Source organism: Baudoinia panamericana (assembly GCF_000338955.1).
Source record: "Baudoinia panamericana UAMH 10762 unplaced genomic scaffold BAUCOscaffold_2, whole genome shotgun sequence".
Lineage (NCBI taxonomy): Eukaryota > Fungi > Ascomycota > Dothideomycetes > Mycosphaerellales > Teratosphaeriaceae > Baudoinia > Baudoinia panamericana.
In genome coordinates, this window is record NW_006911258.1 from 1,929,595 (window position 1) to 1,957,575 (window position 27,981).

Sequence of the window (27,981 nt, forward strand, 5' to 3'; positions counted from 1 at the left end):
GGGTGGTCAGATAGGGCTGAGCCTATGGACCAGGGTTCATCTTTTATAAACATCGAACGCGTGGGGTGACAGGCCGGGGTCGCGAGACTCTTCAGCGTCACGTCTTTGTGCAGGTTCACCGCAGAACATTCTTCCAGACACAGCAGTTGAGCTTCCAATACTGTTACAAACGCTCTCTACAGAATCCCGGATGCTCTCGAAACAAGATATCCGGTTCCGCAGACGTTTCGATAGCAGCTTCGCAATGCGCTAACGGAACGCCACCAGATTGACCCTTGTGCACATCGATTTGCGAGCCGCAGTTGCTCCATCACGGATGCTTGCAGGCGATCGAACGTCAGGTGGTCGCACTGAGATGTCAACTTCGACCACATTCTGTACTGCTGCGTGTAACAAGACCGCGTCACCCACTGAAACAGAGCTTTCTTCGCTTGGTGTCTCCCATCACTCACGCGACCCCTGAATCCTGCTGCAAGGGCAATGCAAGTGTGCACTAGCTTGCAGCGCCGGTTTGTAACCAATCACACGCTCTCTGTAGCGAAGAGCAGACCTGTAAGACGGACAAATTTGAATGTGAGATGGAAGAATGTGGTGGTGAGTGAGACGGGTAGAATGATGCTGACGTACATGAAGCATTACCGGGCCTTGTATTTCGGTCTATCGAGCGATCGCCTTTTTAATCACGCTCTGGTGCCGATAGCGCGTTGACGTGCTGACATGGCATAAACGTGCTGGAGCTGGAGAGTAGCGTACACCTACTGTTACACAAGATCATCGTGACATTCGTCATCCGCCCTCGACATTTGGTTTCCAAACATTAGGCCTGCGAACGATTAGCCTCAACATGCAGTTTAACCCAATCACGAATCGCTAACCGTCTGAATAACATGGCCAGCATGGCACGTCCACGTCCTTTATCCTCCTCCTGCCGTTTGAGCCACCAGGTCAAATTATCTCGCAAAACCGCATCCTTCCGGCCCAGCACATCCAGGCCTCGCTCCTCGCATGCTCGTTCCAGCTCCGGGCCGGTCAGCTTCGCCGCGCCGCCAGCCTGAGCCAACAACCGGTCGTCAACGGCAATGTATTGCAAGCGCTTCGACAGAGATCGCTGCATCAGAAAGCGAGATGGCGGTAGCTGCAGCCAGTCCCAGAGTCTGAAGTGCAGGTCAAATGTAGACGACAGATGCAGTAATTGATCGCTGCGTAGCCTGCCCAGTAGAGAACGCACGTACGGAGCTGTGGTCGTAGGCCAAGGGGCAGAGCTCTCCTCCGCTGCGACAACCTGTTCTTTAGATGGTTCCGGATAGCCCTCTCGAAAGCTCACCCGTCTGCGCGCCTCAGCCTTCTCCCTCATCCCACGAATCTGCGACGGTATCCGGCACGTGCTCGGTACCGCGGTGGGAATGAAGGGCACGAGCAGTGGCAACCACTCGCCGAAGAGTAGTACCATCACACCGAACAACGGGAGTTTGCCAATATCATGGTCATTGCGCTGAAGAAGTTGCCACTCAGACCGCTTAAGCAATCCCTTCATCGCAGCTTCGTCGGTATCCTTCACATTCGCTTCCTTCGCCAAACGTTCGCGCAGCAATCTCGCCGCTCGCCAGTTGTACCACACGGCTTTGACACCTTCCTTGTAAAAGCCCCCGTACGCTCGTGACAGGTTCCAGAGGTAGCTGAACGTAATATCGCCATTGCGTGTCGGCAAGTCGAGAGGCGGCGGCAAAGTACTCAAGGGTGGGTTCACTGGGTCGATGGCGCTTCGCGACTCAATCGCTACGAGGGCAGCATTGGCGATGGAGGGTGTGGGCTTCGGTGAAGCAGCCCTCTCAGCTTTGGCGAAGCGTGGCGGCTGTTGCGCATACTGCCGGATGGCGATGCTCAACGGAGAAATGTGGATGGAAGTGGGCGCACGGCGGCATGATGATGTGATGCACGAGACAGCATGCAGGCTGCTCGGCCATTTCGATGTCATCTCATGAGTGCTGTGAGATGGGTCAAGTTTCATATTCAAAGCATCATTGACACGAGACTGAACGGCGAACCGGAGAAACTGTGCTTCCGAACATACTACATACACGGAGAGAGTGATATTTACTATGCTGTCTTCATCTTGACATCTGCATCTTGTCTTAACCTCTTCTCTTCTCTCCGTCTCGCCTTCTCCTCCTTGCTCAGCTTCTTCGGCGTCACCCTGTCCGCCATGCTAAGTTCAGCTGCCTCCGGCGCCACAACCTTTTGCGCTGGAGTTGCGGCAACCGAAGCACTGGTGCCGCCCTGGTGCGATGCTTCAATCGCAGCCCTCTTCGGTTTGGGCGTAGTACCGTTGACCAGCGGGCTGTCAGTGATTGGTTCTTCAATGTCACTTTTCCGCCTTTTCTTAGGCATCGGAGTTGCGGGAGTCCGCTGCTCCACCGCCCCTCCTGAAGCCGTTGTCAGATTTCTCGTTTCGCTCTTCCGCTTCTTCTTGGGCTTCGCAGTCGCCGGCGTCTGTTGTTCCTGCGCACCGCCCAGCGCTTTCGGGAATTGAATGGACGCCGCACCCTTAGACTTGCCCTCCTCCTCCTCGTCATCCGCACTGTCCGAGCCAGACCCTATCCTGCCGGGGTCGCCCATACCGTAGCCAGGCGGCCGATATCGCATTCGTAGACCCTTCGGCTGCGGGCGTACAGTGCTGACAGGCGCCCGAGCAATATTGCCGGCTGCGGAGCTGCCAGTGTTTTGGCTGGCTTGTTTGAGGCTCAGGTTTGGTAGTGAGATGCTCTGTTGAATGCTGAGTGACCTTGCTACCGGAACACCGAGAGGTCTGAAGCCTTGCGAGTCCGGTGTAAAAACAGTACTGTGGTTTGACGATATGGCCGCCTCGGTGAGAAGGTAGTCTGTACCCTTGTGACTGAGCACAGGCATCCTTGACTCGATCGCATCCATTGCTACCTCCGTGATCGTGGACAGAGGTAGATCAAAAGGTGCGCTAATGTGCCATATCTGTTTGCCTGAAAGATTGAGGTCGGAGAATGTCTGCGTCGCGCTGTGTTTGGAGGTATCGACCTTGACGTAGCCTGGTGGAGGTCTGAACTCTTTCGCCGCTATGTGCTTGTCCTGGACTTGGTGTTCTTCTTCCGCAGCGGCCGTAGACCGGTTCGTTACCTGTACAGCATCTCCAAGCTCCTCGTCCTCGCCTTCGTCGTCTTCCGCATCTTCCATCTCTGCGTTCCCACCGTCACCATCGCCAGAATCAATGCGCTTGGATGTGTCGGTCACCGCAGCTTTGGTCTGAATCGTAGATTTGGCGGATGCCTCGCCCTCTTCTTCGGATTGATCGTCATCCTCGTCATCCTCGTCATCCTCGTCCTCCTCGTCATCTTCGTCTTCCGCATCCTCCTCGGATACACCTTCAACGTCCTGCTTCATCGGCACTCTCTCCACCTTCGGCCGCTTGGCAGGAGGCTCATCCTCCGCAGACTCCTCGCTCTCCTCATCAGAGCTATCGGTGGGAAGCTTTGCTTCGGGCGAGGATCGCTTCACACCATTGACCGGAGCAGGCACCTTGTTAGGCTTCCTTGGCGGTAATACCTCGTTCTTGCGCTCAGACTTAGTAGCTTCATGATTGTTGTGTTTGAACTTGACAGAAGTCTCAGCTTCGGGCTTCTTGTGCTTGAATCCATTCGGTGCTTTCTTCGAGACAGTATTAATGACCGGAACGTTGACCTTCTTTACACTGCGGTCTTCCGGTGCTGCATCCTCGTCGTCCGAGTCCACGACATATTGCTGGCTTACAGGAGCTTTCGCAGCTTTGTCCACGGCTTGTTTCGGCTTCACAGATTTCTTCTGGGGTTTTGGTTTACTACTAGGAGTCACCATATTCAGAGAGTGACATGTTCTTATCTCACAGCGAATGCGACATCCATACGGGAGAAAGTTATACCAAGCGGCAGAATGCGAGAGTTTGACGCGGGCGGTGAAGCGGAGTCAAGTCCGCTGCTGTACATTCGAACTCTTCAAAGGAGACATTACTTAACCTGACATATATTGCACTGTAATGTCGAGCAAACGGAAGGCCCAAGAGGCATTTGGAACGCCGCAAGGTAGCTCGGTAGGCTGGTTTATATCTGTGAAACCGAACAGCTAATGGTATCTCAGCGCCCCTCAGCGCGTTCGCCGCCGCGCGCCTCGCAAAGCAGCCGAAACACATTGCTGCAACTCAGCGAGAGGGAGACACGGATGAAGCGGGTGTCACCGCGATCGAGATCGGCGAGACTCCGTACGACAGCGAACACGCCAAAGTTCCGTCGTCTGAGTCTGAAGGCGAGGGTTCTTCTTCTCCCTCATCAGCGACATCCACTCCGGCCGTTCAATTCTCGACTTACTCCACCAGATCAGTTCTAGGAAGCAAAGACAGCGGATTCTGCGTTAGGCTCTCACCTGATGAATGTGTTGTGGCCGTTGGCGTGTACGATCTCTGGTTGAAAACCGGCGTTGTCACAGTCAATGGCGCTGTTATCCGTCCCAAATCCGGTCCCCATCGTGTCTATTGTCCCGGCACACATGCGTTACCTCGCATTGTTGCGCGAGGCAGAGATGCGATTGTCGTGCTCGACAGCTGCGACAATGAACTGGAGAAGCTGGAGCCTATGTCACCGATCTTCCACAATCTCTGGAAACATTGGGAAGCCCCGGGATCGTTTCGACTACTCGACAACGCAAGACATGACGACCTAGTCCGGCCACTGCATACGTTGGAAGTCGACAAGCCCACAGAATTTGCCTTAGACAAGCTCTCAGCGCCTCATGCTCGCGCTAACGGACGCCCTTACCGTATCATGGCGGTTGGAGCAAAGTCTTCCGGAAAGTCTACCTTCAACCGCCTACTATGCAACACACTTCTGAGCAGAAACAGCGTCACGAAGGTGCAGTACCTGGACCTTGATCCTGGTCAACCTGAGTTCGGACCGCCCGGAATCGTTTCGCTCGTCGAAATTACAGCGCCTATTCTCGGACCTCCTTTCACCCATCCCGCATCGGCTCAGCCTACAAAGTACAAAGTCCTACGTTCTCACGCGATCGCAGCGACAAGCTTCAAAGATGATTCCGCTCATTATGTTGCTTGCGTCCACGATCTTCTTAGACGGGCCAGTAACAAGCATCCACTTGTGATAAACACCTGTGGCTGGTTGAGTGGACTCGGCGCAAGTGTGCTCGTGGAGCTTTGCTCTTTGCTCAAGCCTACCAACGTCGTCCTGTTAGAACCAATCGATGCCGGCCTGGCAGCCCAACTGCAGGAAGTCGCTACTGACGGCACCATCTTCGAAAGGCTCAGTCGCCAGCCACGACACGCCAGCATGAGGACGCCGGCGGAGGCAAGGAACATGCAGATGATGTCGTACTTCCACAGTCGGCATGTCAGGGCAAACCAGGAGCAGCGATGGTCCGGCAAACCTCTATCAGCCGTGCGTGCGTGGATCGTCAAATATGGTGGTCCAGACGCGGGAATCCAAGCGGTGCTTTCGTACGGCCAAGCACCGAGCCTGGAATTCCTGGCCGAAGTGCTTGACGGCGCGATCGTTGCGCTGGTGACGATTGACCGCGAGCACGAAGCCGAAGCGTATAATCTACCAAGGGACAACACCAAGGACGACCACGAAGACAACGCTGGCGGTGCCGCCTCGCCCACCATGCCTCCCCTCGAACAACACCTCCGCCGCTCACCAGAAGGCCTGCCCTACCTCGGCTCCGACCACATCGGCTGCTCCACCCCTCTCCACCCAACCCACAGCGCCTGCATCGGCCTCGCCATCGTCCGAGCCATCGACCCCATCACCAAAGAAATCCACCTCATAACACCACTCCCCGACCGCCTCCTAGCCCCACTCGCCACGACCCGACAACCCCTCGCCCTCGTCCGCGGTAGCTTCGATCACCCGGATTGGGCCTACCTCGAGGAATTGCAGAGTAAAGCGCACCATTTACACGAAGATGGATATTACGACGACGATTATTATTCGAAAGACGATCTGCGTCGTTGCAAAGAAGAGCTCGAGGACGTGAAGGGAAGACCGTGGGTCAGTAAAGCCGCACGGGCGGGGATCGAGGGCGCGGTGTGGCGGCTGAGACATCCGCCTATGCCTGCGGGGGGCCGGTGACGAATGGTAATGATCATACTGAAATGAGAATACGAAACGGAAGTGTTGTGTTTTGTCTGTCTGTCTGTCGTCGCCACGACCACGAGCAGACACGAATGAATGGAACCCATCCTTCTTTTCTTTTCTTTCCATCCAATATGTACATTAGTAACACCTCTCTATGTGCGGCTTCTTCATGCCTGCCTGCCCTGGCACTCTAGCCGTGCAATTACATGTAGGATGGGTAAATCCTCAAGCAAACAGTTCAGGCCCGTGCCCCCCTGTGTCCGAGAAAAAGACGGGCCACTCGCTCGCCTTGCCTCGCCTCGCCCCGCTACGCCAAAAAAGAGTACATGGTCGTTTCCATTATGATGCTTTCGTTATGCGCGAGGTGTAAGAAAGGTGCATGTGATTTTGTAAGAACCACCACCATCCCACCTGCCGCGGCCGCTCAAGGAATCCAAGATTATGCTCGTCTGGTACGCGGAGCGCTACCATCCGCCGCTCTTTCGCAATGCCGGATGCACGTCGGCGCGTCTCTTCGCTATCGTGTGATGATCAAACCGAACCCGTCCATCCAAGGCCCGCAACTCCCATAAATGCCCGCGACGCTATACCCCCGGGGTGGAATAAGCGTGTGCCTGAATTGATCCCTCAGAGTCAGCAAAATTCCCACCATATACTTCCAGCTTCGCCGAAAGCCCGGAAGAAACGGAAGACGAAATCGAAACGTAGAACACGAATAAACACGGGTCGAACTCACCCACTCCCCCCCGTCGCATTCCCATAAACGACACTCCTCCGCCCTGTCGTCGTCAAAATCTGCAACCCATCGATCCACAACCCGGCCCGCACATAAAACCCCAACACCATCTCCCCCCGTCGTTTGTCAAGCGGGAAATCGCTCCCCCCCTCCGCCCCGCCCCGTTTCCCAAATAACTCGCTCCCGCCGTCATCATAAAAAAACTCGAGTCCGTCCATGCAATTGCCGTGGTACACGCGGATATTCCGTAACAACCTCGCCGGCTTTTGGCAGGAACCGAGGATGATTTCCGTTGGGGTCGAGTTCTCCATCTGCGAGAAGCCGAGTTTGCTGCTGCGGAAGGCGGGGCGGGAGTCGGGGAGTTTGAGGCGCGAGTCCTTGCTCGACGCGAGTTTGGAGAAATCTTCCACTTCCAGCTCACCCCCGCCGCAGGAGAAGATTTTGAGCTTGAGGTTCTTTTTCCTTCGATCGTCGGGGAGTCGTTCGCGTAGCATTTGTTCGGTGAGTGTCACCTGTCGCGGCGCGCCGCTGGGGGAGTTATCCAGGAATTCGAGCCAATGCCGGCAGAGGTCGTCTTCGGGGAAGATTTCGATCCAGGCCACTCCTGTCGCGGAAGTGGCAAGGACGGTCCCGCTATCGACGGTCCAAAGTTGCACGCTATTATCCGCGGGCTGCGCGGGGTCGGTGGGGAGTTGGAAGCACGGGTGGAAGCGGAAGCGGAGAGTGTCGAGGCGGTGCCAGGCGCATTCGTCTTTGGGGAGGCAGAGGCGTTGGCCTTGCTGTTGGGTTCGGGTGGAGTAGGCTTCGCGGGTTATGAAAGAGCGGTTGAGCGTCACGTAGTCGCGCAACATAATGCCGGATTCTTGGTGCGGACAGCCGAGGAGATGGCCCGTTTCGTGGAGATGGGCGCCGATGCCGATGTTGGCTGCTTCCCAGCTACTGCCCGATTCGCCGCAGTCGTTGGCGACGTAATCGGTGTTTGTGCGCGTGCAGTCGGTGAATGAGGGGACGACTTCTTCGATGTGTGAAGGGTAGGATTGGAGGCAGTGGGAGCCGAAGATGGCGAGCTTCATGTCGTCACCGCCACCACCGAGCGCCGCATGGCCTCGTACCGTGCCAACATCCTTATCCCAATGCGCATCGAGGAACATGCAGGAGACGTACTGTGGCTGGCCCGACCGAGGGGCAAACCGCGCTCTTACTGCGTCCGAGGCGATGTTGAATAAGTCACCCTTGTTCGTGGCCGGCTCGTACTGCTGCGCGATATTCAGATCCCGTATCTCCGCCACAGTCTTATCCATCCGGATGATGTGAATCTTCGCCTCGTTCCGCATCTGGCCCGTCTCCGCATCTCGCACACTCAGCGTTCCTGGCTGCCATTCTTCTTCATATCGATAGCATCTCCTACCAAAGCCATTGCGGTTCATCTGTTCTGCGGTGAATGCCTGCCATAAGTACGCCGCCATCCTGAACTTCCGTATTGCGACGTCTAAGCCATTGCCTTCCTTTTGCACTCTTTCCGGCGTAGCATCGAACGTTTCTGGCGAATCTTTCGCGACTAGTATACACAGTTGCAGGGGAGGCGCGGAGATCAACGGCAGGTAGTTGATGCTGATCCAGGAAGTGTGTACGACCATCTGGCCGTCTGGTGAAGACAGTTTAGGCGAAGTGAAATCTAACCGAATGCGGTTGGGTCCTGGCTGGAGGTAGATCAATGCTTTAAAATATGAGTCGCAGACGGGCCATTGGGTGGGTGGGAAGGTCTCTTGATGATGGCAGACAGTGAGACTGCCATCGATAGGTCGTGCCGTGTCGGCGCACTCGCCGTGAACGAGCAGGACTTTCTGATGCACCCAGGAGCCGTCCGAGACCGAAATGACTCGTGGTGCGAGTGGTGAGGTTGCTGCTGATGGTGGTGGCGGTGGTGGTGGTCGGTAGGGTCCACCGTTTGCTGGGGGTGTGCCCTACATGCCGTCAGTCTCCCGACAAGCTGTATGCTCCGGCTCCATACGTACATTCAGACTATACCGATTACTCTGATTGCTCGGCAGCCTTGGCCTACCACCAAATGGCACTGCTGGCGGGCTCATCTGCCCGTTGTTGCCGTTCATGGTCCGTAGGTGTCCGTTAGACTTCGACCTGGACATTGACCGGGACAACGATGTCGGCGGAGATTGCCTCTCGGAGTGCTTTTCAAAGTACGAGCTCAGCGTCGACGATGACTTGTTGATCGGCGGCGGACGGTCATCGCTCGTCGCATCGGTGGTGGCGTCGGTGCTGGAAGTGTTACCGGAGGAGTTGCTGGTGTCGTCGGTCCGGATGCTGTGCTTGGAGCGGCGTCGGAGGGTGAGATCCTTCAAGAACGAAGGCATTGCTGTCCGCCGGACAGGTGGTGGGGTAGAGACGTTGTCGTCACTGGTGAGGTGTCTGTGTCCGTAGCGGTGAGGTTTGTGTCTAAAGGTACAATGGCAAAGCGGAGCAGGGTCGAATGGGGGGGAGGAGTCGATGGCAGTTGTCCGCAACGGTGATTCTCGTGTCGATCAGCGGCTTGGCTGTTCGTTTAGGTGGAGATAAGGGTGTAAGCGAGCGTGACCTGCCGTTACTCTGCAGAAGCGACTGTCACGAATTGATGGTCATAGTGATTGTTAGTGACGGGGGTAACAGCGAAGGGCCGGGTGTTGCTGACTCTCCCGAAGCAACAACAATAATCCCGATGGTTGAGCAGAGACAGGCACGAAGTACGAGATGCGGTACGTAGTTGCAGCCTCAACCAGCATGGGAGCTGCCGCGGCCGGACTAGTTGGCTTAGTCCCCGCGCGCAAGCTTATTTTCGGTCTCTTTGGTGGAGGAGAGGGAAGGCGGTTGTCAACAGCGTACACCGGACGGGCTCGTGCTTGCAGTGACTGTGGACAAGAAAGGCTTGTACTTCTTAGATTGCTTGTCAAGCACCGCCTCGGGTTCGTGACGCCCGTGTGAAGACTCCGAAGAACCTGCCAAGGCGGCTATCAACGTCAGCATCCACTCCCTCGTATCCGAACGGCTTCTAGTCGTAAGCGGGTTGGCGCTGGACGGTGGGATGCAGCATGCAGCGGCGTGACCCAAACGTGGCGCTTTGCCGGAGAGTTAAGTTGGGTTAAGTGCGTGCAGCAAGCAAGGCAAAACCATCGTAGCGCTGATATTGCTACCAGCCCGCCAAGACTTTTTCAGGTGGATAGCTGACTCGTTGAGCAAACATCCACACAGAGAACCGGTATGGAGAGGTTTCAGAACAGTTTCAATGGTACCGTTAGTTATGCCCGTCAACTCCTGATTCTCCGACCTACGGCGCCGAGAGACTACTCCATGCTGTAACCCCCGAATGCAATCGCCCGAATGATGGGTCTCGGCAGTAAGCCGTAATAGAGAACGCACCGAACGGTACGGTTTTGCACGGTCTCTCGTGGGCATTGTCGTCGGACAAGGCAGGCACGCGGAGGAGAGGGAAGTTTGCCAGACTACCTCGGGCGCATCTCACGCCCACTTGCAAGACACTGGAAAGTGCGGTAGCGATGGATAGCCGCCCGAGGTTCTGGGAGTTGTGGCTTGCTGCGGGATGTGCATGTGCAGCGTGAAATGAGGATGCTCTCCAATGATAACGCGCAGAGCGACGACCCGATCTTCCCATCCATATTTGATTAGAAGTTGGTAGGTGGTCTCGCCATGTCATGCCAGCAAAGCCTCATTATTCACTTCACTTTCCATCAGGAACGGCTCACGCACGCGCCTATTCGAGACCTTCCAAGGAATGCCCCAAGCAATAGCGGGGCTGAAACACAAGGAAGCTGTGAGACTGCGGGCGTACAGCATAGTACATGTGCGTGTAGCTCACAGCACGGCAGGTGCGATCATCGATCTGGAAAGCTAAGGCACGCTTGGAGCCGACAGGTTGGAATGAGACGGCGAAGAACTCCTTGTGCGACCCGAGTGGACTGCTCTCTAGCTCTCTACTGTATGCATCCTGCTAGCCGCCTTCTCTGCTCATTGTGTTGTTGGTGTATGACTGAGTAGCAGGACTTTGTGTTTGGCATAGCATTGTCGAATACATCACTGCCAGCGATAAGCCCGCATCTGGTACAGCTCCGAAAGCACGAACCCCTCCTTTCTCCGCCATGGCGGCAACGTATGAGCTGAAGAGGCCTGATGATGTTGCCGAGAAGGTGTTGAGGCGGGCACAAGTCTCGAAGGTAAGAAGAACAACTCAGTACTTGATGTAAGACAAGAAGGCTGATTGCGTGTCTCACAGATGACTCGGGCCCTCCAAGACCGTCTCGCCCTCGCCAACGTTAAGATTCAGAATGGCTGGGAGAACATGAGTCTGGACGTTATCGAACCGCAAGTCGAAGCGCGGATGAGGAGGAAACGGCCGGCATCGAGCAACGATACCATCTCCGATACTGCCTCTACAGCGTCAAGTCGTGTGCCATCGAGCAGCGGCTTCGCTTCCTCCCCACTCACTGCACCTCTCTTTTCCGACGACCTCCCCGGCTCCGGTAGCGCACGCAGCAGCAACAAGCGAGTCCGACCTCTCGAAATCCACCGAACCGCCTCCTCGAACGCCCTACCCGGCAACAACCGACGCCCACGTCTATCAGCCCGCTCCGCCTCGGCGTCCTGGAAGCGCCTGCACAGCCTTCCCGAATCCTCACCAGTAAACCACACCAAACACGCCCGCTTCCCTTCCTCCAACACCACCACTACTACCAACACCAACACCAACACGAACAACCACTTCACCCACCACCTCTCCTTCATCTCCGAATCCTCCACCATCCCCGACAGCCCGCCCTCCCCCGCCCACAGCGAAGACGATGACGCCGATTTACCGGTCCACTCCTTCCACCTCAACGCCTCCACCCGCATCACCTCCTCCCCACCCCAAACCCCGCCCCAAGACAGGCGCATGCGCAAAGCGCACACCATCTCCTGGTCTCGTACACCCAAACACGGAGAAGAAGGCGCGGATCTCCTCATGTTCCTCGCCACTTCTCCATCTCCCGCGAAGTCAAGCCAAACCAAAACAGTCATCCAACCTCCCTCCACGCCTCCGTGCAAGCCAACCCCGCTGCCCTCCTCGCACATGACCCCCAGCACGAGCGGAGCCGGGTTCCTAGGATTCGGCCCGACGACTCCGAGCGCGAGTAATTTCAATTTCGCGGATTTCGTCAACGTCACGCCGAGCCCGGCTCAGGGAGCGTGGGCGCGGACGCCGGTGGCGGGGAGGACGCCGGCTGCGGCGCGCGAGGCGAGGAGGAGACTGAATTTCGATTCCCTCGTGCCGCCTACGAATAACAGCAGTAGTCCCGTGTTGACGCGGGTTGGCAGTGGGAGTGGGAGCGGGAGGGGTGAGGGGTTGGGGATGGAACTTGGGGGCGAGCTTGTTTCGTGAATGAATGGTTTCGGTTCGGGAGCGAACGGAAAGCAACATTGAGGCATTACTGTTTACTGTTTTACGGCGTTTTACGAATGTTATGATACCCTTCTGATGGACTGTTGTGGCGGCTGTACGCTCTGACGGAGCGGGGCGAGGCAATATGGGCGGGATTCATCTGCTTAATGGGAAGGAAGCTGCAATATGGGATGCTGCAGGGTGTGGGAGGAGGGGCGCTGAAGGGATATGACGACAGCTCTGATCCCCGCTGCAATATGGCATGGAGGTCTCCCTTTATGGAAACGAAATGGATCTGCTCACGCGACACGCCTCGACATTGCACGCGTTTCCTATTGAAGATGGTCGATCCATGTTTGCGTGGCCTAGTACATGCTTACACTACGCAGATGCTGGCATAGCGATGAAGGGAGCGGTATATAGCGACTGTGATCGAGCTTCGCAATAGACTAGCAATCTGACCTCACCGTCGCCGGTTATACCCCGAGGCGGGTTAATAGGGAAAACGTGTCGGTTGGCGCGGAAGTGGCACGCTAGTTGCGCGACTAAGCTTTACCGGTTGTAGGGCTGAAAGCAGGGTCGCCTCGGTAATGGGCGTGCCGAGATGAAGTCAGGGTTCGCGTTGCGCTTCCCTTGTTCTGTTCGAGAAACACTCATCGGCAGCAGCAGCTCCCACTCACACTCTCACCTCCAACCTTCCACACCACGACCCACCATGCCATAACCCAGCAACCGCACATACACACACACACACATACAACCATGTCCGCCACCGCGACCCTCAGCCCCCCTTCCGCCAACACCTCCCTCCCCCTCTCCATGACCTCCACCACCACCCCCTTCGCCAACACCGAACTCCCCACCACCTTCCTCGCCCTCCTCGACACCGCCATCACCTCCTTCCACCGCATCCCCGGCTCCGCCATCGTGACGCGCTACATCCGCTCCTCCTACCAAAACGACCCCATCCGCTCCCTCGTCGAGCTTTTCCTCGTCATCTTCGCCGTGCGCTACTTACTCGCCCCCACTTACTCCACGAAAAAGGTCAAGAATGTCCCGTTGACGGAGGATGAGATTGACGAGTTAGTCGAGGACTGGACGCCCGAGCCGCTGGCGAGCGAGGAGACGGAGTGGGAGCGGTTGGAGAATGAGAAGAGGCCGGTTCTGGTGGGCGGGCCGGTCGGCGCGAGGGTGAAGTTGGCGGGGAGTGGGAGGATGGTGGTGAATTTGGCGAGTTATAATCACTACAACTTCGCTTCGAACCCGGACTTGACGCAGAAGGCTATCACTACGGTGAAGACGTATGGAGTTGGACCGTGTAGTCCGCCGGGGTTTTATGGAACGCAGGATGTGCATATGAAGAGTGAGGCGGATATTGCGGCGCATTTGGGCGTCGCGGCTTGTATTATTTACGCGCAGAGCTTCAGCACGATCTCCAGTTTGATTCCGGCGTTTAGTAAGAGGGGGGATATTATTGTCGCGGATAAGGCGGTGAATTTCCCCATTCGCAAGGGGTTGCAAATCAGTCGGAGTACGGTGCGGTGGTATGAGCATAATGATATGGAGGATTTGGAACGGGTGTTGCTGAGGGTGGTTAAGGAGGGGCAGGGAAAGCCGCTGACGAGACGGTTTATCGTTACCGAAGGGCTTTTTGAGATGACGGGGGAGATGACGGATTTGGTACGGTTGGTGGAGTTGAAGCAGAAATACAAGTTTCGGATGATTCTGGACGAAACGTGGAGTTATGGCGTCCTGGGTCGGACGGGGAGGGGACTGACGGAACACCAAAACGTCGATCCCACACAGGTGGATATGATTGTGGGTGGTCTCGCGGGCGCGTTGGCGGCGGGAGGTGGCTTCTGCGCAGGCACGCACGAGATTGTCGAACATCAGCGCTTGTCCGCCGCGGCGTTTACATTCTCCGCCGCCCTGCCCGCGCTCCTTGCTACGACGGCGAGCGAGACGGTCAGTCTGTTACAAACGCAACCCAGTCTCATCCAGACCTTACGGGAAAACATCCGCGCCATGCGCGCCCAACTCGACCCGCGCAGCGAATGGGTCCGGTGTACCTCCTCCCCCGAGAATCCCGTTATGATCCTCGTCCTCAAAGACCAACACGTCACCGACCGCAACCTCTCCCGCCAAGAGCAGGAAGCGGTGATGCAAGATTGCGTCGACGAGGCGTTAGCTCAGGGCGTGCTGGTGACGAGGCTGAAGAGTATGCCCGCCGCACTCGGGGTGAATGCGCGCGATGCGCAGAAGGAGTGGCAGCCCCGCCCGGGGTTGAAAGTGTGTGTTACGACGGGGTTGAGTAAGAGAGAGGTTGAGGCGGCGGGGAGGGTGGTCAGGCATGCGATTACTAATGTTATGAAGGGGAAGAAGTGGCAGGTGCAGAGGGGGCAGTAAGCTGGAGATTCAAATGTTAATGGTTTGTATGGCGTTGGCTGTGGCTGTGGGCGTCAAATGGTGACGGTGATGGGTTGTGGGCGTTCCGACGGCTAAGGCGATGGTGAGGCGGCGTTTGTGAGTTCACGTGGCACACATGGTGGCGCAATCTTGCCGGGTTAGTCCTACAGTGTAGTAACACATGTAATGTATCTAGAATTCGGGCCGCTTGTCAGCCGTTGAACGAAGAGCAAGGGCTGCGCGCACAAGATCGCGTTACGACAGCAATACTTAGACACTGCCAGTTCTTCGCCTTGTCTGTGCTGCTACGTGCCGACAGGGTATCTAAGCCACTGTACACTCCCTATCATGATATACAACCACGCCTCTCCATATGCAAGTCAGAACGCCGTGCGCCACGCTAAGCGGTCAAAATTAGACGGACAAGGGAATGCTATTGCTTCGGCTACGCTCCCTCCGGCACCATGCAGTGTTGACACCCACCCTGGACGGCGTTCTTGATGATGTGAGCGTGGGCGACTTTGGCACCGACGCTGCGACCACTGTACTCGTTCGGCTCGTCGTCCTTGTTGCCCAGCTCGGCGAGTAGGCGGTCGACGGTCTCTTCGTCCGCCGTGTCCGGGTTGGCGCGGAGGAGGCAGGAGAGGTGGTAGACGTGACCGCAGGCGAAGCCGATAAGGGTTTCTCTTTCTGCGTTGCGAAGTCAGTGATCACGATTTCAATAAAGGTAAGGGTGTAGTGAAGCGTACCGTCTTCCGAGAAAGCGTCACCACAGCCCACGCAATGCCCAGGCTTGACGCTCTTGGTCTCCACCTTCCTCTTACCGACCGGTAATACCTCGCCATCTGGTACCTTCGTCGGTACATCCTTGACGCTGAGATCGACATCACCAGCTTCATGTCGATCGTGCACGACTTCGAACCTTACGGCCTTCTTTCTGCCAGCGCGGAGCGTGTCCATTCCCACGGCCACTTCGCCTCGAAGCACCCGTGCCACGCCTTCGGAGATGTCGTACTGGATCTCGTACTCCCTCACCATCCGCTGTATGCCTTCTTTCAGGCCTTCTATCTCAAGTCCGTTCGGTATGCGACGTATCAGCTTAACAGGGTCGATGGCCGTGCCCACTTCCTCCAGCAGCCCGCGGATGAAGCGCGGCCGGTTCATGCTGTAGTCGAGTAAGTCGTCCCAGAGCTCACCATTTTCCTTCGCGAAGGCTATGGCTTGCTTGACGTCGCCGAGCTCGCCGATGATAAGGGATAGAGCACGCTTGGTTTGGCCGGTCTTCGAGAGGATGTATACGAGTTCAGGGATATAGTGTCGTTGTTCGCAGATGGTGGCAGCCTTATCGTAATTATAGACTTCGCTTGTTCGGAGAAAGTCCATGAGCACATCGCGATCATACTCCGCGAAGAGACGGACGGCAAGGTCGGCATGGTCTTCCACAAGCGCATGACCTTCGTCAATGCGCCGATCGAACTTGCGTCTAGGCGCAGGCTGTTGTTCTTGATCCTGCGGTCCGCGCCAGAGGGACCGGAAGTAGAAGAAGAGCAAAGGTTGAAAGCTTGGCCCTTTGCGGTCGAGCTGCTTGATGACGGCCGCAGGCGGTATGGTTCCACGCAGCGCTTCGTCAACCAGAAGTTGCACCGCTTCGCTGCTGGCATCCTCGAGCTCGCTGGGCGGCGCAGATCGCAACTGCTCCTTACTGACCCTCATTGTGAGCAAACCCGGAATATCATCGCCAATGGCTTCGACCATACCACCATCTTTAATCAACTGCATCGCCGCATCTGCGTTCTGCGTACGAATGTAGCATCTCAGGGCCTCTCGTGAGCGACCATCTGCCAGATACAATTTCGCGAGCGCTTCCAAAAGAATCCGCCAGTCTCGGCCAGGCTCGCCGTCTTCTACAGTATTCTCACTTACTTCCCCAGACTGCAATCTATTCTCGATCGCGGAGACGATAGAGCGCACGTCAAATAGTTCAGGATCCCAAGCATCCAGCAACTGCTTCAGCCTGGCGCAGTCGGTTTGTATGTAGTGGCCCAGAATGACCTCGTACACTAGGCTTGGCAGTGGCGGCTTGAGCTGCGTCGAAGGGATGTGAGGTGTAATCTCGTCGAACTTGTTTGCTTGTGCAAAAGTCCAGACCCAGTGCTCCCATCTCGAGCTCGTACCGAGCACTTTGCCCGCAATCTGGCCGGCTTCAGCCCACTGCTCGGCGGAGACGAGCTGCTGAAGCCATAAATCGCCTATCCTTCGCTTTTCTTTTTGCGAGGCAGCCGTATGCGCTACCGCACCGTCTGCTGTCGTTTGCGGGTCAGATGAGTCGGTGAAGAAGTCTGCTAGACTCTGGTTCCGCCCGCGAGACGGTGTGCCAGTATCTGAACCACCGACGTAGGACTGTCGATCGGACGCGTCAACGATATCTGGGTGCTCGTCAACGACTTGCCAAGCCTGTGCGTAGCGTTCATGTTCGACAAGCCACTCAAGGTGATCCGCAAGATCTCGTCGGATGGCAAGTACGCAGTCATATGGGCTTTGGATTACCAACTTGATGCCCTGCGCCTCCATATACGGATGTGAATTTACCGGACGCCTGGTAGACTGTGCGACTGGCACTCCCTGCATGCTCGACGGCGGGCTTCGGACAGATAGTCGACCAGTCTTCTCGTCGCGTCCACTACTGCTGCCGCTCATGACGCTTGCGCCAGAGCTGAACAGGCGCTCGGCATAGCCGCCACCGGAAGCTTCCCAAACCGCTTGCAGTGCGTTCCGACCGCCTTGGTCTTTGAGCGCCTTCTCTGGCAGAGGAGAAGGCATCCAAAGGGTGTCGAGATGGTAGTCCTGCGCCGACAGCGTCTCGAAGCGAGATATGGAGAGCTCGTCCACGTCGACTTCCTCGCCGTCCTTGACATTGACGAGTCTGAGCTGAGGGGCAAGCCCGGTCTTTTTGCGGCGCTGCATACCCTTGGTAGGTGTATCATTGGCTTCAATCGGATTATCGTCATCGTCTCTCGTCCGATATGCCAGGATTGCAAGCATGGTCGGAGTATAAAGTGCGATGCCGGAGACGATGCAGTCGTAGAAGTGAAGCTTGTGTACGATATCTGCACTGCCGACTTGTCTTTGGCCGTTGTGTGATGTGCCGCCTTCGAGGACGTGCATGATCCATGCTGTGTTACCCCAGCCCACGACGAGCTGTTCCGCCTTCTTCGCCTTCTTCGCGGTGACAGTGGGTTTGTTGGTGCTCGTTCCATTTGCAGTGCCATTAACCTTGACTTCGGTATCGTTTTCAGCGCTGACGAGATCGGCCTCTAGTCTCTTCTCACTGACCCATTCGCATCTCGCTTTCCACACGCTCGCCATACCTTCCCAGTACTTCTTGTTAGGCTTACTAGCGTGGGCTATTCGTCGCCATGCATCCTCACTGTCTTCGCTGCCCAACCTGAGGTGCGAACGCATGATCTTGATGCCTTCTTCATTCACCCAAACGACCCATTTGCCACTTGGACTCCACTTGATAGTGCTAATGCTGCCCTCGCCTGAGTGTAAGGCTTGATCCTTGCCTGTACCACCGCCAATACCGATGCTACCCAGCCAGTGGGAAGCCGCTGCGGCAGCACTGTTGGTATTGGCGTCTGCGCTGACTCCCGCTTTGCCGCCAATTGTAAGGACAAGCTGCCCGGCCAGACCACCAGAAAGGTAGCTACGATCATTCTTGTAGTCCGGACTAAGAGCAACAGCGTTTACGGGGCGGGCAAAGTTGCGCAGTTGCACATCCTTAGAATCGATGAGCGATTGAATGCATACATGACCGTCCAACGAAGAAGTCGCAACGTATATCTGGTTGCTTGGCAAGTTTGGGACACCCGACGCAGGCTGCTGTGCACTGCTTCGGCCTGTCGTAGGGCTTTGCTGACTGCGACTCTGTCCTTGTACCGAAGCTGCCCTAGCTGCTGCGGCCGGGCCACCTACTGACACGATCGATGTCTCTCCGCGCTCAGAGCGGACGGTAGTCGGCGGTGGTGGGACAGGCGACACTGAAACACTAGTGACCGTCGCCTGATGTCCTCGCCAACTTCTCAAGCCCTGCAAGCTGGGTGCGCTAAGCACATGTACGCTTCCGTTGTGCGTGCCAATGATCATCTTGTCCCCTGCGGCCAAGAAAGCACTCGTGCTATCATTGTTGCGATAAACGCCGGTCAAGCCTGCTGTGAGCTTCGCATACTTCAGCTTGGGCTCTTCATCCTCCTCCTCCTCCTCCTCCTCCTCTTCTTCTTCGCCATCCGCCGCGGCGCCTCCGTCCACACTTGCGGGCTTGGCCTCATCGTGAACCTGCCCATCCCCGTTCCCTGCTACCGCGGGCGGTGGAAGCTGTAGACCATGTCCGCCTGTCGCCTTGTCATCGGCGGACATGTCGCATGCATTTGGCGCGGTTGTTGGCAGCGAAGACAGATGCCTCAATTACATCGGTGGTGTTGCTGCGGTTCGGTGATGTCAAGCTCGGCTTGCCGATACGAATGTTGTGCTTGACTCAGGATGCGCAACAAGCAATTAACCTTGTATAAGCTATGGCATCGAGGAAGGCTACCTGGTTAGCATTTCAGTCTGTCGTAAGGGGCTTAAGCTTGCCACAAAAGACTCCGAATAAAGTGAAAAGCTCAAAGTCTTCCCTTTGCCTGGCTGTCGGCGCCGAACCTCCATGCAGACAATGGTCACATCACTCCGCGCTCAGCACGACTCGCATTGTCTGTCAACCAGACGAAGCTCCCGGTGATGCCGGCAAAGGCAAGAGTCCGAAGCCTGCGAAGCGCAAGGCAGCTCGCGCTCAAGTCAACAGCACCTCCTTGAAACGAACAGCTATCGAAGCAGAACGGTCACGGCAGGTCATCAAAGGCAGCGGCAAACGGGCTCATGTCGACCCAGGCATCGGAACGAAGGATGTGACGGCCTACTGCGCTGCTGAGACCTACAACATCCACGTGGTGAGACATATCTTGAAGCAGGAAGGCTACTTGCCGGATCCATTCAACACGGATCTGTACCCGCAAGTGTTGCACGTGCAGACGCCGAATTACGTGGTCAAAGACACAGAGACCGGCGAGAACAAGGAGCAGGGCGCGGGCGATGTCTTCGTCTTCCCCTCCGGCACCGTAGTGACCTGGAACGTTTCGGAATCTCTGGCACACAGGATCGTTGAACGGTTGCTTCCAAAGGCCGCTGAGAACAGTCACCTTGACAAGTTAGAGGTTGAAGACCTTGAGTATGTGGAAGATACCTCCCGTGAGAACAGCAAAATCATTGGAGATACGATCATACTCGGGACCAAGGCGTCTTCCGAGGCTTCAGACGCTGAAGCGAGCGCATCTGGGGAAGACCAGCGCCGCGAAGTCGACGCGGTGCTGGCCAAGATTGCCTTCTCTTCGGCGCTCGCGCGAAGTACCAAGTTGGCTGTGCTTGAGAATCTGCTCAGCAATTACTTCAATACGACACGGAGCATTGCCACCACGCTGTCAGCTGGTAGCCGTCTCCGGTTCAGCCGAGCCTTCATATTGCGCAAGACTGGGGAACTTCTCAGCCTACGCGCACAGCTGAACCTATACAGCGAGCTTACAGACAGTCTACCAGACCTTTTCTGGGACTCACCGCACGAGCTTGGTCTGGAATCTTACTATGAGCAGGTGGGCCGGGCGCTGGATGTGGGTAGTAGGATCAAGCTGCTGAATGAGCGGATGGACTATGCTTCGGAGATTGCGGCCGTGCTTCGCGAGCGGTTGTCAGAGAAGCACAGTACGGAGCTGGAGTGGCTCATCATCTTCCTCATCAGCATCGAGGTCGTGTTTGAGGTGTGGCGGCTTTGGCGTGAGCGGGTGGAAAGTAATGACCCGGAGAGCACGGAAGCTTTGCTGCAAGACTTCTTACGAAGGGAGCTGGAGCTGCATCGGAGGCTTGACGGAGAACGGGATACTAAGGTTTCTACCGCAGAGCAACCGACACTGGGCTAGCGTGGCTGCCCAGGTAAGCACACTTGCAGAGCTCTATGGCCAACATACGTTGCACTGCAATGGAGAACTCAACTCTCCGGTACTGTACGGGGTGATTGCATCGAGCTCATTACTTCATTATGTTGGCTATCTGCTGGCCATTGGATCGCCTATGCATTGGCATTCAGGACTCGCCATCTAGTTGGAGAATTTGTCGGGTACGTTCTTGCCTGTCGCCTTTTCGAACATGTCGCGAGCCTTGTCGGTCTAACAACCAAGTAAGTTCCACTGAATGAGAGCATCGCTGGCTTGTCACTTACGATCTTTTCATTGGTGCCCCGCATCTTGGTCGAGTCCATGTTGTGCCCGCTCTGCTGGCCGACCTTCTTCTCAATGGCGTCAAGGCCCTGCGTGACGGTCAGCACTCAACTCTGAACTGAGACGATGGTTCAGATCCGACGTACCTTGTCGAGGTAGTCCTCCTTTTGTCCGCTGGCGGCTCCCTGGTTGTTCATTGTTGCTGTGGTACGGTTGATAGTTTTGTGATTGTGAGGGGAGGAGTTTCTTGATTGGAGAGATGTGTTCTGTTGACAATGTGCAGTTGAGCTTCTTATAGCTGCACGTCAATCACGCTAGAGTTCGTCACGCAGAGCTGGAACCTGGAAAGCGCCAGCTTGGCTGCGTTGCTTGGCCTCCGTCACTGCGTGTCTGCGCCCACATGGCACATGCACATCACTTCACTCCCAGGTTCACTTCAAAGCTTCCAGACCGGGCAAGCACGCATTGCGACACAGTAGGTATTCCATCACTTCGTCGCCTCACGCCTAAGGGTAAATCACTGGACGCTCAAGGCAACCCAGTGCCTAAACCATCACATTTACTGCTGAATGCACCATGATCAAGTGTGGCTGGTCTTTCGAGCTCTCAAAGCGTTGCGCAAAGTGGCTAGGAGTTCTTTGCTCATCAGGAACGCGGAAAATGGTGATATAGCGATGCCCTGCGATGTTGGCGCAGACAATACCCTATGAGTACGTGTCGACAAAGAACGAGGTAGACGTGTCGTACGGGAGAGTCAGGCAAAACATTCCTCATATCAACCTCACTTTCACACTTCACCTTAATTTCACCTCACTTACGCCTAGCCTCTTCTATAACCCCTCCCAAACATTGACGCAGTTGTCATGTCAAATTTGCAACACCTATTCCAGTCAAAGAAACCCTCGAGGACACCATTTCTCCTCGACTTCAGATCGTTAACAGCAGCATCGCAGCCTTGAGCTGTGTCCTTGGCAACTATGGCTTCTCGCAGTTCTACCGCTGTTCGCACGGTCTTCGCTACGCCCGAGCTTCGAAACATGGTACTGCTCGAAGTCGCCCACGTTGAGGAGAGAGACCGCCCAGAGCTTCATCGCGCAGCACTCATAAAGGTCTTTTCACTGAGGCTTGTCAGCCGCACGTGGCGTGCCAGTGTCGACAGTACATACGAACTGCAGAGACGGATTCTGATGCTTGCAATGCACGCTCGCTACACGGGCAACTCTCGCCGGGTGTTTCCAGCCACGCTGAGGAAGCTCTTGATGATGCTTGACTTCCCCATATTTGCCCTTGCGAAATACTCGGGAGAGTCCACGATCGGGCAGAAAACGAACGGCGACATAGAAGTTCGCATCGACGCGCCATTAGTGTCGGCTCGCACACAGCTTTCTGACTTCATGCGGGCACACTCAGTCCTCTGTATGGTCCCGTTGAGAGCTCTCGGAACTGTGGCTGGCGAAACAAAGGTCAGAATCATAATATCCGACTGCCGCGGCTTCGAAGGGTTGTTCGTACGGCATGGCAACAACTTTTCCGGCAAGCTTGCGACAATCACCATTACCGTTACTGGAAACACGAAGCTAGGAGTGCTTTTGAGAGTCTATCGAAAGCTCCTCCGCAAGGTAACGAGGGAATTCAACTCCGGCCTGGTGAGAATCACCCCAGCATTCACGCTTTCCGCAGACGGAAGTATGGCCTTTTCAGAGAGGGACAGCTCGCATCGTAGGTCCGATAAGACGATCCAAGCACTTACGTGAGATGGCCAGGGGCAGAGCTCAGCACTGGGGCCCCTGAGGCGCACCGTTCATCAGACTACTCTAGCAAACCGGGGGAGTCGGTGACAACATGGTCGAGTGTCGATATATGGACAATGCGTACGTGCTCGAATGCAATGCTGATGCTGCAGCATTGCGCGGAAGCTCTTTTTACCATGTTGAACGTTTAACAATCGCGGTTCCGCAGTAATGGCAGTCCAGTAGTCCGGCTCTCTGGTGACGAGGGCAATGCACCCTTGGTTGCCTACAAACCCTCCTTCCTCTATATTTCTCGTTCTAACACACAATTACTACCAATTTTCTGCGCTCCCGTACATCGACTGTCGAGCGGCCTACCCTTCGGTACATCACAGCACGTATGCTGATGGGTGCCACTCAGACTGTGGTCAAGACTGAGAATGGCTGCAGTACTTGACGCCATCTCGGGAGTATGCTCGCCGAGTAAAATCTACACGCATGTGCCGTCATTTTAAGTATTTCCTCGCCCTCCTACAGCGCGAAAAAGAGGTTAGGGGTAAGCGGACGGCAGAATGATTCAGTCTGCCCTTCCATTTCCCCTCCAGACTATCCGTGGGAGTAGGTCGCAGTAGACAGAGTGAATAGGAAGGGTGTCGTTTTCATGGAGGAGGAAGGGGAGAAGAGGAAGTAGATCGCGTGAGAGAAGTAATAAGGCGGATTTGCCAAGACTTCACTGTTGGTGGTGGCGGGGCACACAGTGGGCGAATCACATGCCACTACGCCTTCGCCGTGAGTCGAATGCTCGATATTGCAAGGACCGTATCTGCTGTGATCCCTTGCTCTAAACCCGAGGCGCCTTGAATAAAACTCCAAATTATCCTCAGGCGAGATCAGTCCACCCTCACCCGCACCTTATCACCGCAAACGGTCGATCATGTCGAGTTCGACGAGAGGTCGAGCAGGCAAGTACTCGAAGGCGAAACGAGGAGGTAAGAGCCCACCGCGTACATTACGCACTGTACCACTCTAACTCTTACTCAAGGCGGCCGCAACTTCTCCAAGAACCTCCGACCACTAGATGCCGACGGCGTGGAGCGCAGCATGTGGGCCGAGCCCGCGAAAGCAGGCGAAGAAGACGACGACGACGACGACGACGATGACGATGACGACTCCGACGAGGATGATGATGACGCCCGACCCGCACAACCCCAACAAGAAATGACTCGTGAGCAACGGCGAGCCGCCGCAAAGGCCAAGAAAGAGGCGGCCATCAAGCGAAAACAGAGTGGTCCGGCCGCCCCTGGCGACCTACCTTCGTCAGACGACGACGATGACGACGACGACGACGACGAAGACATGCCCGCCAACCCCAACCACAGCGCCGCAGCCGCCAAACAAGCCGCCGTAGCCGCCGTTAAACCTACCGAGGCCCCCGCACCACGCAAGATAAAGAAGGACGCGGATGTATCTCAACTTTCGCGCCGAGAACGCGAGGCTCTCCAAGCGCAGCAAGCGAAAGAGCGCTACCAGAAGTTGCATGCGGAGGGCAAGACGGAGGAGGCACGCGCGGATATGGAGAGGTTGAAGTTGGTGCGGCAGCAGCGGGAGGAGGCCGCGGCGATGAAGGCGGCGGAGAAGCAGGAAAAGGAGTTGTTGGATAAGGAGAAGAAGGAGCAGATGGATCGGTTGGAAAGGGCGGAGAAGCTGAAGGCGGCGAGGGGGGCGAGAGGGGCGAAGAAGGGGGGGAAGGCCTGAGATTGGTTACGGTTGTGGGGTGTGGGTGCATAGCGTTGGGAGGTTACTCGTGCATGCTGTGATAAGTGTAGCAGCGTTCTCGACATTTTCTCATGCCCTGTGCATATCTGAAGCGCACATTGATCGCCTTTCCGATACGAAACGGCGAGCCTGTCGACTTCGTCCAAGAACCGTCAGGCATATCGTACACTGCACGTCCAGTCCCAGTCCGCTCATTACACTCCCAGCCATATTGCGAAGCTCAAGCGAAGTACCTAGGCTCATCAAAGACGTGATACCGATGCCCTCTTACACCTTCACCCTTGAACAGTGCCGGAAACCTCAAATCGTCCGGCACGAGCTCTTCACCAATATTGACGCCCGTCCCCTCCTCCTGCCCCACCACGAACTTGCCGACCTGCAACTCCGTATCTGTAATCGTGCCTCTCGATAACCGCGCATAACCCGTACGCCTTAAGCCCTTGTAGAGGATGTACTCGCACCAGCGGTCCCAATCACTGGCGTCGATGTCTTTCATCCCGCTCTTCTCGCTCACGTAGGTGTTGTAGTTGCCTTCTCCTGGTTTGACAACAAGATAGCTCAGCAAAATGGCCGGACGATTGCTGGAGCCCATGAGGTTGGCGAGGTACTCGGACTGCAGCCTTCGATCCTCCGGATCCTCTTCCTGGCCGGAGTGGAAGACGTACACATCCACTAATTCGCCGTATGCATCGATGACGGCGTGGATGGCGGGCGCCAGCTCTCCAACCGGAGAAGGAAGCAGATGGTGCGTCGAGTTGACGATTGGGAATTTGCTCAGCAGCGCAGCGCCCCAGGTATGTTTGTTGGGACCAGGGCCGTAGTCGACCCACATGCCCAGCTCCTCGGCCAAGTATTGCGTCGTGTCTCTATTGCCCATGATGATGCGTTGGAGATCGCTTTCGAGCAAGCCGACGACGTCGAGCTCGGTCTCGCGGATCAGTGATACCATACGGCGTTCGGAGGACCACATGTCGTTGTCGATGCTGAAATGGATGGTCCAGATGCCGGCAGTTATGACTTTGCTGTCTTTGTGGTAGGGTTCGTAGTTGTACGAGGGGAAGCGAAGGTAGGCAACGCTCATACTGAGGAGTTGGAGGGTGAGGAGGATGTAGATGTAGTAGCTTCGCTGTCTTCTCGCGGCAGGGTTCGGAGGCGGAGAATAGGCCTTTTCGTTGCTGCTGTTTAAATTGGAAGAGGTGGGATTGTTCTGTATCGCAGAGAAGACGCCACAACCGATGAGTAGCATGGTGGTGGCCATGACCCAGTCGGTATGTTCGCGTACGAGGGGGCCGCCAGGGACGAAGGCGTAAGCGACGACCCAGACGTGGAAGAGGACCATGACATTGTACACCATGAAGCCGAGAAAGAAGGTTCGGCCGGGCGGGAAGCGAGTGGCGTTTGAGAGCAGCATGGGCGTAGCGGCGGTCAGGTACAGCGTCAGCACCAATGCGCCGTAGTAGCCGGTCCAGTTAGAAAAGCCTGTGAGAAAGGCGGCACCAAGCGAGGCGACTCCGAAAGCAGTCCATGTGCGGATAAGGTTGGGGTAGAAGAGCCCGACGAGGAGACCGAGACCCATGGTGGCGATGGTCACGGCGCCATGTGGGACGGCTAATGGCCCGCGGACCGGAAAGCCTTCCCATACCCAAAGAATCATGGTGCTGGAGTCTGAAAGCAGAGAGTGCAGGGCGAAGAAAAGGCCGGCCAGACCTAAACCTGCAAGCGCGGACGAGCCCTGCGCAGGCTTCCCAAGACTCTGTGCGGCGCCGTTACTCGCTATCTGTGAGTTGCGCATATACAACCGCGCAATAGCGAGCGTAAAGAGTGCGACGCCGGTCTTGTTCCAGCCACCATTCTGCTCATTCATGATCGGCCAGATTGGGTTGTTCGTCCAGAACGCGAACTTGGCGATACTGCTTGCAATCAGTCCAATAAGCCAGGCATTGATCCTCGCCTCCAGCCTGGCCGCATCGGAGCGATCGCGCTGAAGAGTCGACGCGAACGCTAAGCAGCCTTGCCATAAGCCGAAGCTGACGGAACCCAACCTGTTCTCTGGAGTCTTGACGAGGTAGGATAGCAAGCCTGCTGCTCCCATTGTTGCATACACCGTCGTCGAGTTCCCGACAATCAGCCGCTTCAACGGCGGGATTTCGAGCAGAAATGGTGAGATCGTAGACATCACAGCAACTTCGTATCCGGAGATGCCCATGTGCCAGAGTGGGAAGTACCAAACCAGGAGACCAAGCGATGTGAGTATGGACCAGAAGGTGAACTGAACGTGGTCAGTCATAATCTAGCGGTCGTGGGGTGCTGTCGCACTCACGCCAATGTAGACATCCGCGACCGCGTCAAGCATTTCCTGCCAGTCGAATCGTGTGTTGAAGACTTGGCCAACAGGCTTGTCTTTCTCATTCTCAAGGAAGGAATCTTGCACGCGCTTCTTGTCCCTAGCCGTGCAAGCGAGTCGTTAGCCACGCTTCCTAATCACTTGCATAAGCGGGCACGTCGTACCAGCTACTTTGGAAGCCATTGCACGTACCCTCTTGCAAGGCCCTTGACGTCCTTGACGACTATATCGAACGTTTGGAAGTCCAGCGCGGTTACTGCATCAAACGCAACGTCGAGCAGCACCAGGGTCCACTCGAAGAAGGCGTAAATGGTGTAGGCTACATTGCCGGTCAGAGCGCAGTCCGTGGACCGTGCAGTGTTTGCTTTCACTTACCTCCAGGCTTCCGGTGTACTTTGTGTTGGATGAAGAAATAGATCAACGGAACCAACGTCCCAAAGAAAGCTCCAGCAAGGTACTTCCTATACCGAATGGTCGTCGGATTCGGGGGACTGAGTGCCAAGCAACCCAGCGTCCAGGGCAATGTCGCGACCAGATAGCTGATCATGAAGATGTCATGCCAGTTGTGGTCATCCGTACTAGTCACGTACGTCCAACCTCCACACGTCAACGTCCTGAATACGCCAACCCCAGCAACAATCTTTGGCAGCGTTTGACCTGGACGATTGACCAAGCAGTAGAAGAGAAAGACCAGAAGGAAGCGCGGTCCCGAACATATTGCGATAAAGACCTGGAAGACCGAACGTTCCGGGTAGCGGTCGCCGATTGTTGCGGAAACGGAAGGGAACCATTCAATCGGATAGCCGAAATGCTCATTTTCGACAATCTTATGGTAGTGGAGGTTGACGCCAACGATGAATGCGCCTATGAAGGCGGCGTATGCGGCGATAGTGTGGGCGTGAGTGATCCATTGACCCGGTATCTGTCGCGTGTCAGCATTGAAGGGAGGTGGAGGTGGAGAGTCTTCGCATACCACAGCCACCACGTCGCCGTCACGATGCTTCGGCTGCATCGTGACGCTGTAGTGCACTGCAAGGAGCCGCCGAATTCCAAGGAAAGATAGAAGGTGAGAAGCGAAGAAGGTATGTTCGAAGTTCACTAAACGCGCGAAGAGAG

General features: G+C 56.0%; 13 protein-coding genes across 13 annotated transcripts; 6 read left to right on the plus strand and 7 right to left on the minus strand.

Annotated features, from left to right (window-relative positions):
* Positions 1-934: 934 nt before the first annotated feature.
* Positions 935-1,813, minus strand: BAUCODRAFT_57834 (uncharacterized protein; the record flags this gene model as incomplete). Its single annotated transcript, XM_007674626.1, has 1 exon — positions 935-1,813. A coding segment is annotated over one exon (879 nt), but the record flags the coding sequence as incomplete, so codon positions are not given.
* Positions 1,814-2,042: 229 nt separating this feature from the next.
* BAUCODRAFT_30801 (uncharacterized protein) lies at positions 2,043-3,902 on the minus strand. Its single transcript, XM_007674627.1, has one exon. The coding sequence runs from the start codon at positions 3,859-3,861 to the stop codon at positions 2,098-2,100; it is 1,764 nt and encodes a 587-aa protein (XP_007672817.1). The 5' UTR covers positions 3,862-3,902; the 3' UTR covers positions 2,043-2,097.
* A 137-nt stretch (positions 3,903-4,039) lies between these two features.
* BAUCODRAFT_119859 (uncharacterized protein) lies at positions 4,040-6,140 on the plus strand (the record flags this gene model as incomplete). Its single annotated transcript, XM_007674628.1, has 2 exons — positions 4,040-4,101; positions 4,271-6,140. 2 exons carry the CDS (start codon positions 4,040-4,042, stop codon positions 6,138-6,140), a joined length of 1,932 nt encoding a protein of 643 aa, XP_007672818.1.
* Positions 6,141-6,878: 738 nt separating this feature from the next.
* On the minus strand, positions 6,879-8,993 carry BAUCODRAFT_145604 (uncharacterized protein; the record flags this gene model as incomplete). The annotated part of the gene is made up of 2 exons (XM_007674629.1): positions 6,879-8,846; positions 8,898-8,993. 2 exons carry the CDS (start codon positions 8,991-8,993, stop codon positions 6,879-6,881), a joined length of 2,064 nt encoding a protein of 687 aa, XP_007672819.1.
* Positions 8,994-10,809: 1,816 nt separating this feature from the next.
* Positions 10,810-12,391, plus strand: BAUCODRAFT_373455 (uncharacterized protein). Its single transcript, XM_007674630.1, has 2 exons — positions 10,810-11,105; positions 11,165-12,391. The coding sequence occupies exons 1-2, from the start codon at positions 11,031-11,033 to the stop codon at positions 12,305-12,307; spliced, it is 1,218 nt and encodes a 405-aa protein (XP_007672820.1). The 5' UTR covers positions 10,810-11,030; the 3' UTR covers positions 12,308-12,391.
* BAUCODRAFT_373418 (uncharacterized protein) lies at positions 12,391-12,800 on the plus strand. The gene has a single exon (XM_007674631.1). The coding sequence runs from the start codon at positions 12,475-12,477 to the stop codon at positions 12,706-12,708; it is 234 nt and encodes a 77-aa protein (XP_007672821.1). The 5' UTR covers positions 12,391-12,474; the 3' UTR covers positions 12,709-12,800.
* A 326-nt stretch (positions 12,801-13,126) lies between these two features.
* On the plus strand, positions 13,127-14,713 carry BAUCODRAFT_62607 (uncharacterized protein; the record flags this gene model as incomplete). Its single annotated transcript, XM_007674632.1, has 1 exon — positions 13,127-14,713. One exon carries the CDS (start codon positions 13,127-13,129, stop codon positions 14,711-14,713), a length of 1,587 nt encoding a protein of 528 aa, XP_007672822.1.
* A 445-nt stretch (positions 14,714-15,158) lies between these two features.
* On the minus strand, positions 15,159-19,129 carry BAUCODRAFT_21937 (uncharacterized protein; the record flags this gene model as incomplete). Its single annotated transcript, XM_007674633.1, has 2 exons — positions 15,159-15,403; positions 15,463-19,129. The coding sequence occupies 2 exons, from the start codon at positions 19,127-19,129 to the stop codon at positions 15,159-15,161; spliced, it is 3,912 nt and encodes a 1,303-aa protein (XP_007672823.1).
* A 398-nt stretch (positions 19,130-19,527) lies between these two features.
* BAUCODRAFT_52365 (uncharacterized protein) lies at positions 19,528-20,649 on the plus strand (the record flags this gene model as incomplete). The annotated part of the gene is made up of 1 exon (XM_007674634.1): positions 19,528-20,649. A coding segment is annotated over one exon (1,122 nt), but the record flags the coding sequence as incomplete, so codon positions are not given.
* Positions 20,650-20,822: 173 nt separating this feature from the next.
* BAUCODRAFT_30808 (uncharacterized protein) lies at positions 20,823-21,320 on the minus strand. The gene is made up of 3 exons (XM_007674635.1): positions 21,162-21,320; positions 21,018-21,104; positions 20,823-20,964 (listed from the first exon to the last, which is right to left on the minus strand). Exons 1-3 carry the CDS (start codon positions 21,210-21,212, stop codon positions 20,896-20,898), a joined length of 207 nt encoding a protein of 68 aa, XP_007672825.1. The 5' UTR covers positions 21,213-21,320; the 3' UTR covers positions 20,823-20,895.
* A 467-nt stretch (positions 21,321-21,787) lies between these two features.
* On the minus strand, positions 21,788-22,123 carry BAUCODRAFT_30811 (uncharacterized protein). Its single transcript, XM_007674636.1, has one exon. It carries the CDS (start codon positions 22,052-22,054, stop codon positions 21,836-21,838), a length of 219 nt encoding a protein of 72 aa, XP_007672826.1. The 5' UTR covers positions 22,055-22,123; the 3' UTR covers positions 21,788-21,835.
* Positions 22,124-23,679: 1,556 nt separating this feature from the next.
* Positions 23,680-24,500, plus strand: BAUCODRAFT_145611 (uncharacterized protein; the record flags this gene model as incomplete). The annotated part of the gene is made up of 2 exons (XM_007674637.1): positions 23,680-23,734; positions 23,788-24,500. 2 exons carry the CDS (start codon positions 23,680-23,682, stop codon positions 24,498-24,500), a joined length of 768 nt encoding a protein of 255 aa, XP_007672827.1.
* A 241-nt stretch (positions 24,501-24,741) lies between these two features.
* Positions 24,742-27,877, minus strand: BAUCODRAFT_62845 (uncharacterized protein; the record flags this gene model as incomplete). Its single annotated transcript, XM_007674638.1, has 5 exons — positions 24,742-26,790; positions 26,842-26,965; positions 27,058-27,184; positions 27,241-27,787; positions 27,839-27,877. The coding sequence occupies 5 exons, from the start codon at positions 27,875-27,877 to the stop codon at positions 24,742-24,744; spliced, it is 2,886 nt and encodes a 961-aa protein (XP_007672828.1).
* Between the last annotated feature and the right edge of the window lie 104 nt (positions 27,878-27,981).

What these genes read in the sequence shown, in the direction of transcription:
- BAUCODRAFT_30801 (XM_007674627.1), bottom strand. Translation starts at nt 3,861, where the DNA reads ATGGTGACTCCTAGTAGTAAACCAAAACCCCAGAAGAAATCTGTGAAG.
- BAUCODRAFT_373455 (XM_007674630.1), top strand. Translation starts at nt 11,031, where the DNA reads ATGGCGGCAACGTATGAGCTGAAGAGGCCTGATGATGTTGCCGAGAAG. An exon ending in GGCGGGCACAAGTCTCGAAG is followed by an intron (nt 11,106 to 11,164) that starts GTAAGAAGAACA and finishes CGTGTCTCACAG; the next exon opens with ATGACTCGGGCCCTCCAAGA.
- BAUCODRAFT_373418 (XM_007674631.1), top strand. Translation starts at nt 12,475, where the DNA reads ATGGGAAGGAAGCTGCAATATGGGATGCTGCAGGGTGTGGGAGGAGGG.
- BAUCODRAFT_30808 (XM_007674635.1), bottom strand. Translation starts at nt 21,212, where the DNA reads ATGAACAACCAGGGAGCCGCCAGCGGACAAAAGGAGGACTACCTCGAC. An exon ending in AGGAGGACTACCTCGACAAG is followed by an intron (nt 21,105 to 21,161) that starts GTACGTCGGATC and finishes ACCGTCACGCAG; the next exon opens with GGCCTTGACGCCATTGAGAA. An exon ending in GGGGCACCAATGAAAAGATC is followed by an intron (nt 20,965 to 21,017) that starts GTAAGTGACAAG and finishes CTTGGTTGTTAG; the next exon opens with ACCGACAAGGCTCGCGACAT.
- BAUCODRAFT_30811 (XM_007674636.1), bottom strand. Translation starts at nt 22,054, where the DNA reads ATGTTTCGAAGCTCGGGCGTAGCGAAGACCGTGCGAACAGCGGTAGAA.